The sequence below is a fragment of the Rattus norvegicus genome, chromosome 13 (genome assembly GCF_036323735.1).
Source record: "Rattus norvegicus strain BN/NHsdMcwi chromosome 13, GRCr8, whole genome shotgun sequence".
Taxonomy (NCBI): domain Eukaryota; kingdom Metazoa; phylum Chordata; class Mammalia; order Rodentia; family Muridae; genus Rattus; species Rattus norvegicus.
The window spans coordinates 109,118,206-109,132,079 of record NC_086031.1 but is presented as its reverse complement, the minus strand read 5'-3'; the positions used below and the strand labels follow the sequence as shown (position 1 = coordinate 109,132,079).

Here is a 13,874-nt window from a genome sequence, read left to right as displayed (position 1 = left end):
CTTTGGAGCAGTTCAGGCAATGATGTTTTTATCCAATGTGTGGAACAACTTGATCCTTATTTAATCCAACTTGATCCTTGACTTAGTAATCTTGAGTCCAAACCAGAGCTGCTGTAATGTCCCCAAGCACCATAAAAGGCAATTTCTTGAGGATTAAACACAGGATACTGTGCACGTTCTCTGGGGAGTCCCAGATGAGGACTAGAAAGGGGCGCTGCATTGGCACTTGTGCCCAACGTGGCCTGGACACAGGTTGCCTAGTTTGACACCTAGACTGCGACCTACTTGGAATGGATTCCTAAAGAAGTTATTCTATCTTGTGATACTTCCGCTTTCTTGTCCTACAGAGGAGAACACTGTTTAAGTGATGAGTCGTTAGTTAAAGATATGCTTAGCACAGTGCTGAATATTTGGTATTTCTAATTTTTTTTAAAGAAGAATCCTTATCACCATTGTTATAAGAAATAAGTTCTGGTATCTGTTATGACTGTACTTATGGGAAAATACAAACCATGGTATTTGGAATTCACTTTCTAATTATAGCAGTAATGCAGAATGAATCCATAATAAACTAGTAAAGTATAAATATTTTGACATGGAAAAGACATTAACACAGAAATGTTTATAGCTAAACTAATAAAAAAATTTAAAAGAGTGGCTGAAAACAGCAAAGAAAATATGATTTTCAGGTATCATCAAAGCAAATTTCCTGGATAATGAAGAATTTGAATTTTGGTTTAAAGAGAATAAAGAATCAATCACAGCTCTCACTCAGCTTTGGTACTGGGTACTAGACAAGTGCTAATAATTGAGACATAGTCCTTAATAGTCTCATTAGCCATGTCTTACGATGACAGTCATAAGAACATGATTGTCTCATATCTTTTTTAAAAAACTCAAACCATCAATCATATCTCCTTGTTTTACTTATGAATAAATGCTTATTTAATAGATGCTGTTTTGAACAAGTCACAGTATTATTACACTGCTACTGCTGCTTGAGTAAAGAAAGGTATTCCCTAATCACTTAGAAACTGTTGAGAACATTTCTACTTTTTCTGTCCTTTCTGTATAAAATAACATTTTTCAGTTGAAAAATGTGGCACTCACACTTCATCTTCATGTTCTTGCTGTATTGTCCCTAGATGCCTGTGAACCACCACCACCATTTGAAGCTATGGAACTCAAGGATAAGCCTAAACCCCATTATGCGATTGGAGAGATAATAGAATATACGTGTAAAAAAGGATACCTATATCTGTCTCCATACCCAATGACTGCTATCTGTCAGCCAAATCACACATGGGTCCCTATTTCAGATCATGGTTGTATTAGTAAGTAAACTCAACTTTTTGTTTGTCGATTGACTGATTTCAGACATTTTAGAATGGGGTTATATACCCCCATTGCAGGGATGCATTTCCTATGTGAAACAAAGTTTTGATTTAAATAAGGGTTTTTCCCTCAGGCTTTGAGAAATTTACAGGGGATCTTTTTCCCCCTGGCATTTAGTTGATTTCCTCATTGCTACTCTTGTGCTTGCCCTTTGTATTAGTTGCTTTTCTGACACTGAGATAAACAATATGACCAGGTTTACTTGGGCTTATGGTCTCAGGGGTTGGATCCATCACGGTGGTCAAGACAATGGTGGCAGAAGAGCTGCAAGCTCAGGTCTCAGAATGGCGAGTCGGATCAGAGAGTATACTGGGAATGGAACAAGTTTTTTGAAACCTCAAAGCACACCCCATTCCAGTGACATTCTTCTTCCAGCAAGGCTGCACTTCCTAATCGTCCTTACATAGCCATCATCGGGGGACCCACTATTCAAATACGTTTATGAAGGGCACCTTATTCAAACCACCACACTCTTATAATGTAAGCATTAAATAATCCGCAAATCAAAAGAACCTCATAGGATTTTGACTTTTATTCAAGTCCAACTGGCATTGGAGCTGGGTTAACATTTTTATTGTTATTTTCTTCTAGAAGTTCAATGTACTATGTTACAGGACCCTTCGTTTGGCAAAGTACACTACATAGATGGTAGATTTTCATGGGGTGCTCGAGTTAAATATACTTGTATGAATGGGTGAGTTGCTCCTGATTCCATTGTTTTACTTCTCTTTTTAAGCATTCAAATAAATATACTTTAATTTTGCTTCTATATGACAAGTTGTACTTCTAGCCAACCTCAAAGCACACCCAATATTTGGATACTTTATGGAGATAGGAGGGATATTTAATAAATAAATAAATTTGAGGAAAACAAGTCTGTATAATATTTACTATATCTAGCAATAAGTCTATGATAAACATTACGAGTGGGGAAATCTTCCAGGGGTAATGAGTCAGACTTGTAATTCCAGCACTCAGGATGAGGCAGGTGGATCTCCATGAGTTTGAGCACAGTCTGGGACACACACTGAGTTCCAGGCCAGTCTGGGATACAGAGCCAAAGAGGGTGGGTAGTTATGGTGACCCTATCCTTCACAGTCAGGAATATCCACTGCCAACTCAAGGTTGAAATGAGGCTATCATGAAATTGAGGTAGAATTGCTAACCAAAGGAGAATTCTGGAAGATAGTAACAAGTCAAAAATTACTGACTCATTTAACCACCATGTGACAGGAAATTTCAGTTGGAAAATAAGATTTTCCAACTACTTAACCTGAAGTGTCTAAAAAGGAGGCCTTAGCCACCGAGTAAGTCTTTATTTCCTAAGGCTCTCTCAGAAGTAATTATGAGTCTTGGGGAAAGTAGGCTATGACTGTAAACAGAGTTACATTGATAATTTTTTAACTGTCCCATAGAAACACATTCAGTTAAAGCTATGTGGAGGAAATTTCCTAGCCACTTTTAGGGAATCAAACATTCAGGCCATAAATCTTTCCTAAAGACAGTGATCTTGTTGAGAAACCCAGTAGATACAAAAAAGCTATTGAGCAAAATAACAAAGAATACCAGATAAGAATACTTCATAGTGGTGACGTGAGGGTCCAGAAGTGGATTTAAATCATGGGAAGACTTAATAAGATTAATCCTGAGCTGTTTCTGGAAAGACATTATAATCATGAAATTAGTAAGAGTTAGCATTATTTCTACTTGCTGTGTACCAGACTCTAATTTATCTAATATTCTTGAACCGTCCTATGAATGTTTGATTTTTTTATTTTTTTGAGACAGGGTCTCACTATGTAGGCCTGGAGCTTTCTGTGCAGACTAAACTGGCTTTGAACTCATAGAAACATGCATGCCTCTCCACCTCCTGGGTTCTGGAATTAAACTTGTGTGCCACCACACCTAGCTATTTGTATGTTTCTAGTTGAGGAACAAAAGAAACTTTAAATGGTTTGCTGAAGGTTAAGTGGCCATCAGTCACAGAGCTAGAACTGGAGCTCAGACAGTCCTTCCTAAGGAATCATTTCTCCTCTGCTTCATCCTCCCAGAGCAGGACAGATAAGCTAAGGCACAGAAGCATATTAATATGACTGTAGGAGATAACATATCAGATGTTCCTAGATATGACTGTGTGTTCACAGACAAACCCTTCATTTAATTAAAGTTTATTTCGATTTATTTAATACTTTCATTTTACCTTAAAAAAACCCTACTCCCCAAACTACTATATTAAGGGGAAAAAACTATTTAAAACTGTCCTTCACTCTTGTGTACACCTTACCAGCTACCAAAGAAAAGAGTAACTTTTTCTTTGTTCATCTAGTTATTACATGGTTGGTATGTCAGTTCTACAGTGTGAGCTTAATGGCAACGGTGATGCATTCTGGAATGGCCATCCCCCAAGTTGTAAAAGTAAGTAAATTCTCTTCTTAAAATTTAGATTATGAGTTCTCAACCATTTTGGCCTAAAGACCCTATTACGATTTTTAGATTGATAAGTACCTAAAACACTTTTCTCTATGGTTATACCTATTGACATTAATCGTGTTGAAGATGTTTTAAAACAATTATTTTGTTTTAAGGACAATAAACACATTTTTATTGAAATTTTTTTTCTTTTTCTTTTTTTTTCTTTTTTTTGGAGCTGGGGACCGAACCCAGGGCCTTGCGCTTCCTAGGTAAGCGCTCTACCACTGAGCTAAATCCCCAGCCCCTTTTTTATTGAAATTTTAAAAAGTGAGGGTAGGGACTGTGCTTTATAGTTTTGTAATCTCTTCAGTTTTGGGCTTAGAGGAAGACATTCGGAGTCAATACACTTGATTATCAAAATCTGTAGCTTCTGCAAAACCTTATTGTACTGTGAGGAGAAAATGATAAGTGATATGCTAAGTGTGAGTGTGAGTGCCAGCACAGTAAATGAGTGTAGCTGTCCCTTAACACACATTTCTCATCAGTATTCAGTGTAAGTTTTTTACATTACAGTGTTTCATCAGTTGATCATCATGTTTTCTATAGAGTAGCACAAAATTTAGCATGGTCCAACAAATAAACTTTGTGTTTTCCCTCAGGAATATGAATATTTGTCTGAAAAGATCATTTCTTAATGGTTTAAACTTGGGGTGATGGATTTTATCATAGAAACTCTCTTCTAGATGAAAATGGAGGTCATAAATAACTTATAGAAATCCTGTATCAATGAATTTATTTACAATAATTTATAGAACTTTCTAATACTATAGTGAGTAAAGACTTATCTTTTAATTTTCTTTTTCCCTTTTTTCCTTTTTATAAAGAAGTCTATTGTTTACCACCTCCAAAAATAAAAAATGGAACACACACCTTTACTGATATAAAAGTATTCAAATACCATGAAGCAGTAATTTACAGTTGTGATCCTAACCCAGGGCCAGATAAGTTTTCCCTTGTTGGACCGAGCATGCTATTCTGTGCTGGCCATAACACCTGGAGTAGCGACCCTCCGGAGTGTAAAGGTAAATCATCTTTTCTTCATTTGTAAATAGTTTTACCTAAAAGTAAACATAGCCAGCATATGCACTTCCTCCTCTTATGAACTATGTTCTAATTTAATTTTATAGCTTTTAAGTTAAATAAAAAAATAATTCTAGTTACGCTGTTCTCATTTTGTGGTGTGTGAGCTACTACCCATAGCCATGAGGTAGGATATTTTTTTGAAAGAACCAAAAACTCAGTGTCTACTGGCTGGATAACACTGATAAGAAAGTGTTCTAGCTAAAGTAGTGGCGGCGTGGATGATAGTCAGCTGCCCCCTCGCTGAAAGAATTGTAAAATCTGGACAAAAATGTTTGGATTTTATATCATTTTGTTTTGTTTTAATTCTAAAATGTTTAAGATTACTTAAAACATGGAGACACTTTGTCTTGAAAGAGAGATAGATAGCACCGAATCATAGCAAAAGTTTATTCATCCACACCTGCAAGGAAAATAAGTCTAGGTGCTAAGACATTCTTGTTTTGTGTTGGTGGTTTTGTTCTTTTGATATAAGATCTCACGGTGTAACCCTGGCTAGCCTAGAACTGATAGAGATCCTCCTACTTCTGCCTCTCAAGTGCTAGAATTAAAGGTGTCTATGCCTGATGACTAATAGAATCCTCAACAAATATAAAAATCTAGTAACCGAAAGTACATTATCTAATCTCAAGAAGTAAAAGTAGAAGTCAGTAAAGAAATTTACAACATTTGAACATTATATAAAATATACTTCTAAATATCTATTGGTAAAGAAGTCAGAAGGAAAACTGGGAAGTATGTGAAATCCATAAAAATGAAAACATCATCTCAGAACGTCAGAATTTGCCAGGGTTCATCTGAAGTATTAGCTCCTAGTACAATATGTTTGCTTTACAAAAAGAAAAAGTGTAAATCAAGGACCTAGGGACAGACCTATTCCTAGTCTTCCATTGTAATATCTAAACAGCATATTAAACTGAATATCAAGTTGCAAGAAAGTGATAAAATAGACAGATATCACAGAAACAGAATAGGGAGAAGAGAACAAGAAAAGTAATCAAACCCAACATCTAAGTTTTAGAGAAGTTGGATAAAGCAGAAAAACCTATATCAGATTGGTGTATGCGTGTGTGTGTGTGTGTGTGTGTGTGTGTGCGTGTGTGTGTGTGTATGTGTGTGTGTGTTGCAATATTAAGAATAAAAAGGAGGACATCACTAAAGATCCTTCAGACGTTTAAAGATGATATTACACATAGTTTCATGGCCATCAGTTTGACAACCTAAATGAAACTGACATTTCTCGAAGACACAAGATACCAACTTCACTGGAAATAAAGATAACCTAAAGAGTCCTTATCTCTAGAGAAATAAAATCTATAGTTAACAGCACTTTCCTGAGACCAAAAATTATAAATGATATAATAAAATTAGCAGCAACATCCTTAAAATATAGCACTAAAATGCCCAATAAGACATGAGAAGATCAAACTTATGGTACCTAAAGAGAGAAGTCTCTCATGACCAAGTAGGACTTGCTGGTGTAACGAAGGGTTACAAGTCTGCTTCAGTACAAAGTTAATCAGTGCAATTCATTATTGAGAGTTATATATATTCCCTAACCGGGTGTACAGTCATTTTTTTAGATGAAAAAAGAGGAACAACTACAAAAACTAAGTAAGAGTATTTGACAGAATTCATCGTCTTTTCATTGTAAGACTCAGCAAACTAGGAGAAAAATTATTATCCCTTCATTGATAAACAATGTCCTATAAAAGTCAACATTATGGTAAAAGACTCGATTTTTTTCTAATTAAGAAAGGATCTAGCTAAATAAAATCTAATCTCACCACTCTGTTCAGCACTATCTGTGCTGGAGGGCCTGCCCAGAACAATAAGCTATGAGAAATAAAAGGCAAAGAGTGTAAAACTGTCCCTGAATACACCTTGAGATAACACACACACACACACACACGCACGCATGCACGCACGCGCACACACACACACACGTGCGCACACACGCACACACATGCACACACACATGCACGCACACACACACACACGCATGCACGCACGCACACACACACGCGCGCACGCACACACACACGCACGCATGCACGCACGTGCACACACACGCGCGCACACACGGACACACATGCACACACACACGCACACACATGCACACACACACACGCACACACACGCACATGCACGCACGCGCACACACACACACACACACACGCACACGCGCATGCACACAGCAGTACCAGGTACTGGCAAGGAGATGGAGTAGTTGGAACTGAGACATTGCTGGTAAGAACAACACAAAGTGGAGCAAGGATTTTGTAGAATACATTTGAAAATTTTTTATACACATACACTGAAATAAATATATACGATAATATATTATGTATTACTTTTATTGTCACTGTGACGAAATACATGATAAGAAACAAATTAAGAGATGACATTCTGGCTCATCACCGTGCATCGTGGAGGTAAGGGCATAGTCACAGGCATCTCCTTGGTGACAGCATTGTGACTAGGATTTCTCTAATCTTAGCAGAACAAGAAACAGAGAACAGACAGGAAGTGGAACAGGGTTATAAAACTTTGAAGTCCACTCCCAGGGTCCCACTTCCTCCAATGAGGTTCTACAGTTCTACAGCTTCCCCAGCTCATGCTCGAATATGGAGGGCGTCTGGTCCGTTTGGCATTCAAGCCACTGCATGTACCACACAATCAGCAGCCCACATTAAATGCAAACATGCAAACAACATGTTTAAGGATGTTCTGGCTTCATTATTTACGACATCCCAAACTGGAAACACATTTACCTTATGAAATGAGGGACAAATACCTGTTGCTAATAGAAACAATGAATTAACACTCAGGAACCAAAATGAGTGAAGTTTTAGTTTATGCAAAACCAAAAGTGGATCCCACGTTCCTTTTACTTAGTGAATAGTGAAATGGTGAAAGGCAGGTGGTCCCCTCACATGATAGGAATAGAAAACAGACCAATGGTTGGCCTGTTGTGGAGTGAAATGGTGAAAGGCAGGTGGTCCCCTCACATGATAGGAATAGAAAACAGACCAATGGTTGGCCTGTTGTGGAGTGAAATGGTGAAAGGCAGGTGGTCCCCTCACATGATAGGAATAGAAAACAGACCAATGGTTGGCCTGTTGTGGAAGTAGGAAAGCAAGCGTGTGTCGCAGCAGACCTGGAGAAAGTTTAGAGCGCTGGAACTTTTCTGTGTGTGGACTGTGTGCCCCTTAACGTGTTTTATTCAGAACTCCATTGTACTTGAAAAGGTGTGTTTCACAACATTCAAATTATAACCAACATCCCTAACTAAATATTGCTAAAATTTATAATCATATTTATTCATATGTTATAAATAATATAACAAATATTGTATAACTAAATAAAAGATTAGTTGACCTGAAGACAGGTCAGTGGGAATCCAACATAATTTATGAAGAATTTTTTAAAAAGAGAATTGGCTTACAGACTTGTGAAGAACATTAAGTACGAAAATATAAATGTAATTGGCACTCAGGAAAAAGAAGCAAAGAACAGTATAGGAAATCATTTGAGCCAGGTATGGCTCTTATGTATGTGCAGTCTTTCAAAATAAGACCCCATCTCAACATATAGTTGAAATTTACTTGAATAAAAGCTGACAAAAATTGACCAAAATTGTATTCAAAACCATCTCAGATCTAGGAAACTCAGTGAACTCTTTCTGTCTCTCTGTCCTTCTCTGTCTGTCTCTGTTTCTGAGAGACAGAGAGAGACAGACACAGAGACACAGAGAGAGACACAGAGAGAGTGAGCAATTTGGTAGGTTTTAGTAGTTTGCTACTTTAAAGAACCACTAAAGCAGTAAACAGTAAACAGCTGGTTCCTCTTAATTGGTGCTGGGAGATAATGGTGTCTATTAAAACAAAATAATTAACCTATGATCTTTCATCAGGAAGAAAGCCTCCAAGACAGAGTGTTTAAAATAAGTGAACCATTTCCATATAAACCAAAGCTGAGAACCTTACTAGCCAACCTCCAAGAATTGTTAAAGGAAGCTCTGGGCTGAAAGAAATAGACACTCAGGCCCACATGATCTGGTCTTAGCTGCAGCTCGATTTCACCTCACAGTGTACTCTGGCATATCCACAGTGCCTAGCCTAGCAATTTTTATCCCTCTCCCAATCCTTTTTGTAGATTATGAATCAGTCTAATAGATTGTGACTCATTTCACTTCTTAAGGAATATGAAAAAATGGAAAATACCCTGTGTACTGCCATAGGTTGAATTTCAATGTGAACTTTTGAGAGAGCTGTGTGCTCATATATTTAGAACATAAAATATGTTCAATTCTAAGTTGTAGTTTTGAAAGTTTCAGAAAACTGATATGAAAAATAAAACCAGATTTTTATTAAATTCTTTGCGGTTTTCCTCTTTTCAGTGGTAAAATGTCCATTTCCAGTGCTACAAAATGGAAGACAGATATCAAGAACTGAAAAAAAATTTTCCTACCAAGCACTAGTGCTGTTTCAGTGTTTGGAGGGATTTTACATGGAGGGCAGTAGCATGGTGGTCTGTGGTGCTAAGAGCTCTTGGGAGCCCTCTATCCCACAATGTCTTAAAGGTACAAAGGTTGTCTTATTTTCCTTCTTTATTTTTCTGGCGTTTTTTTTTTTTTTATTTTCCTTGCTTGTTTTTAAATTTATTTCTTTGATGTTAAATATTATGATACCCGAAAAACGGTTTTGTACCCACCTCAAGCCTCTGCCATATGTGTATAAAATTGTGCTATTGTGGTCGGTTTTTGTTTTGTTTTCCAGGAACTTTAGTTTTTAGATAGAGCATAGCAGTATGTAAGCTCTTTTAAGAATATTTCTGGGGCTGGAGAGATGGCTCAGTGGTTAAGAGCACTGACTGCTCTTCCAGAGGTCCTGAGTTCAATTCCCAGCAACCACATGGTGGCTCACACCCATCTGTAATGGAATCTGATGCCCTCTTCTGGTGTGTCTGCAGACAGCTACAGTGTACTCATATGAATAAAATAAATTTTAAAAAAAGAGTATTTCTGTATCAGAAGTAGATTGCAACAAACTTTCAGAGTAAATTTAAGCCTTTTCATTGCTATAAAAGTCAAGAATGAAAGGCATGGGCTCATGATAGGGAAAGGTTGGTCTAAATTAGATTGTTTTGGTTTCTAATGTGGTCTGCCTCAGTACAAAACCTCCAACTTTGAGTTATTCAGGTTTAGTACAATTTTGCTTACATTTTCTTAAAAAGATCTTTTAAATTCCCAGTGGAAGTGCCAGTGGTAACTCTTTGTGTTCAACCCAATCCATATTGTTATTTTTTTCTAGTGGCACCTCCTCCAGTACAAGTTCTCCAATTATACCTCCTATTTAATAATTCCCTGCTTATATTTTAAAAAACTTAAATTCCTGGTGATTTTTCAGATACCCTTTAAATTCCTGCAGTTCTACTTATTCATCACTTAGTACACTTAATGTATAGAGAGAATGTTTGCAGCCATTTCATTTGTCAGATGCAGTAGCTCTATTTCATTTGCTATAGCTCCACTCCAGATTAGGAATGTTAACGTAGAAAAGTTATATCGATTTTAAATGTGTATTTTAATGTGTAAAATAATATAGTACCTTTCTTATTGGGTTCAAGACATGAGTGGGATGGCTTTAAAGGACTTACGCAGTGCCTAGTGTGCAGGAAGCGCCTACAGTTAGCTACCAACCTTGGTTTGGTTTGAATCAATCTTAATGAAAAGGGAGGTTCTTGGCTTCTGTATGTTGGTGTTTTCTATACTAAGCTTTGCTACTTTATTCTTTTTTTTTTCAAGTGATTTGCTTACACTTTTGATCTTTATCGTGTTAGACTTAGGTGATGTTTCAGTTTCTGAACTGTAATCAGTTAAGGGGTGGGAGTCTTGTTATTCTGTTTGGGGTCTTGTCATGAAGCCCAAGCTGGCCTCAAAGTCACGAGACTTTGAGTTTTAGTGAGGTCTCTTCACTACTAGAATTACAAGCATGCGACATGCCCAGCTTTTCAGTTCTTTCTAAGTAGTGCATATAGATAGAAATTTCTTCTGCCTCCAGAATAAGACCTACATTTTCCATTTCCTTCCCACTCCCCTTACCTACTTAAAATTTTTATTTTTTTATTTGTTTTTTTTTTTGTCTTTTTCAGCTAGTTTTGACAACAGAGACTGGATTTCTTAGCAACTGAAAGCTAGGAAATATCTACTACTGAAATGAAATAGAAGTTCCTTTTGAAGATTCCTAATTAGCTGCTGTTGAGTGTGGAGAAGTTGCTATCATGGGAGGAGCCATCATTTCCACCTCAGTGCTCCTTCCTCGGTTCCACACAGGGGCAGCACCAACCAGACAGGGAGAAAAGCATTAGGCAGGGCAGACTGTACACAGAATCCTAGCTTGACTTTGCCTAACCAAACTGGCTTCGTTTCTATGAGCTTTGGATTCCTGTTGCTCTTACAAGGATATTGAACTCAAGTAAATCTCAATTACTGGTTCTAACTTGTTTAAAATATGTTCTATCTCCTTAACATTTTAAAGGATGCAAAGAATTGAGAGTTGTACATGATCACCCAGTAATTATTAGAATGCCTTTTTCCTTTTTTTTTTTTTTCTTTTCTTGAGACAAGAATTCCACTAGAACAGGCTATGGAGAACAGGCTGGCCTGGAATTCACACAGTTCTTCCTGGCTCCAAGTGTTGGCATTAGAGGTATCACAATGCCTAGCCTCTGGAATATATTTTTATAATTCCTACAAGATACTGATGCTTCCCAGCAGCTTCCTTCTATATTTTGGTTGAGTATACATTGAAATGACTTTTTGAAAGAGTTGACAGTAAGCACCTGATAAAAGATTTAGTTTCTTATTGGAAGGCATGTGAGAAAAAAAAATAAAAAGAGAAACTAGATGAATCCTTCTGTAAAATAATAATTTAAAAAAACTTGGTAGAATTGTCAGTCACTTTTTATTGTCCATTAGGGAAAGATGTGCGTTGGAAAGCAGCAGTAGCAGCCTGTACCAGTGGTGCTATGGTAGGTCTGATAGTATGTGGAAGCGGAGAGATTATGACGTTGTTTGTATGGTATCTGACTTGTTAGGGTGCATGTTTACCTTGAACAAACTCTTTTTATAATTTACTTTTAGTCACCTTATAAGATTTGTATTTGTAAATACAAAGCTATAATGAACATTCTTGTACACGTCTGTGCAATTATACATGCAGATTAAACATTCGAAGATCAAATCCCTAGAAGTAGAATTATAGAGAACAGGAAGTATGTGTATTTTTTACTTTGACGGCTAATCTTTTTGAAAATTTTAATATTAGAATTAAATCCATAGTTTTATATTAATAAGTCAAGTGAATTGATAGACTCAATTTATTTTTCTAGGTCCTAAGCCTCATTCTACCAAGCCTCCAGTTTACAGTGAATCAGGTTTGACAGTTCTTTACCTTAACCGATGTCGTTAAGAGTTCTATAAGATATTGGTGAAAAATGGTGTCCCTTTAATTTCATTTCTTAATTTTTAAAAAAATAGAGCTGAACTTTTTTTGAGATGGAGGTGTCACTGTGGTGATCAAACTCTTCAAACCCTCATCTTAAGTGACCTTTGCTTTTAGGTTCTTGCCAGCAAGTCATTTACTTATTTATCATTTATTCATATTTTCCCCCTTTTTCTAAAATATTTTGTTGATTTGGATTTAATAGGGTTTTTTTATAAATTAAAACCCCTTTAATGTGAAATGAATTTTTTCTAGTATTTTTACTTACACTAGAAAGTTTTAGGTTTCTATACTTCTGGATATAGATTTATTTTTATACATTTAAATTATGTAAATAGTGTTGTCAAAGTTAATTACTACTATATTTAGGGTTGCTTTTTATTTGTTTTTGTACATCAACCCTATCTTTTCTTTCCTTTTTTTCTCATTGTTTTATGGTGTGTGTGTGTATGTGTGTCTGTCTGTCTATGTTTTTTGTTTGTATGTGCATACAAGTGTAGCCATATGCAAGTGCTTGTGGAAGTCTAAAGTTGATGCTGGGGATTATTTTATATTTCTCTTCCACCTTATTCACTGTGACAGGATGTCTCAGTCAAACCCAGAGCTCACACATACAGGTAGCCTCCAAGGCTAGAAATACAGGTAGACTGCCTATATTCATGTAGGTTTCTGGGGATCAGAACCTCAGATCACTACTCTTATGTATCAAGTGTTTAACCTCTGAGCTATCTCCTCAGTCCATCTTTTCTTTTTTTAAAGCAAAACTTATATCAAACTGAATATTTTCAATTGAACTGTTCCTTTCACTTAATGTCTCAGATTGGGGTTTATTTAGATATCGTCTCATAATAGTTGCATTTTATATATCATACTTTACTCCCAGTGGTCATGTGTGTCCAGAAGTTTTACATGATTTGATTATTATATATTAATTGTTCTACCAATGTTTATGAGCCGTATGTTATATAAAAAGCTTTAGGTAAGGATGGGGGTGGAGAGAGAATTCAGTGGTCAAAAGCAAGTATTGCTCTTGTATAGGACCCTGGTTTGATTCTCAGTACCCATGTAAAGTGACACATAATCACCTGTAACTCCAACTTCAGGAGAACTGACACTCTCTGGCCTTCTGGGGAACCTAAATACACATGGCACACACATGCACACACACACACACACACACACACACACACACACACACACACACGAATTAAGAAATAAAAATTAAGTTTTAAATAAAAAGCTTTTGGTGTTTCCCTGAGTGGAATTACATAATCTCAGACATATATCTGAGTTTCTTGTACAAAATTGTTGGTACGTTTGAAACATATGATGATGTTTGCAGGAGGAGGTAGCAGGGTTCTTCCCTTCCTCATTTTCATTTAGGGACTAAGGAGGGCAGACGTAAGTGACCTATAAGCA

At 36.6% G+C, this 13,874-nt stretch overlaps 1 protein-coding gene across 3 annotated transcripts in view; it reads left to right on the top strand.

Moving 5' to 3' along the window:
- Cd46 (CD46 molecule) overlaps positions 1-13,874 on the top strand; it is a 30,782-nt gene that overhangs the window by 2,824 nt on the left and 14,084 nt on the right. For all 3 annotated transcript variants that reach the window (XM_006250478.5, XM_008769849.4, NM_019190.1), the window contains 6 exon segments: positions 1,146-1,334; positions 1,987-2,089; positions 3,722-3,810; positions 4,692-4,889; positions 9,350-9,532; positions 12,343-12,387. In XM_006250478.5, coding sequence (XP_006250540.1) covers positions 1,146-1,334; positions 1,987-2,089; positions 3,722-3,810; positions 4,692-4,889; positions 9,350-9,532; positions 12,343-12,387 — 807 coding nt within the window.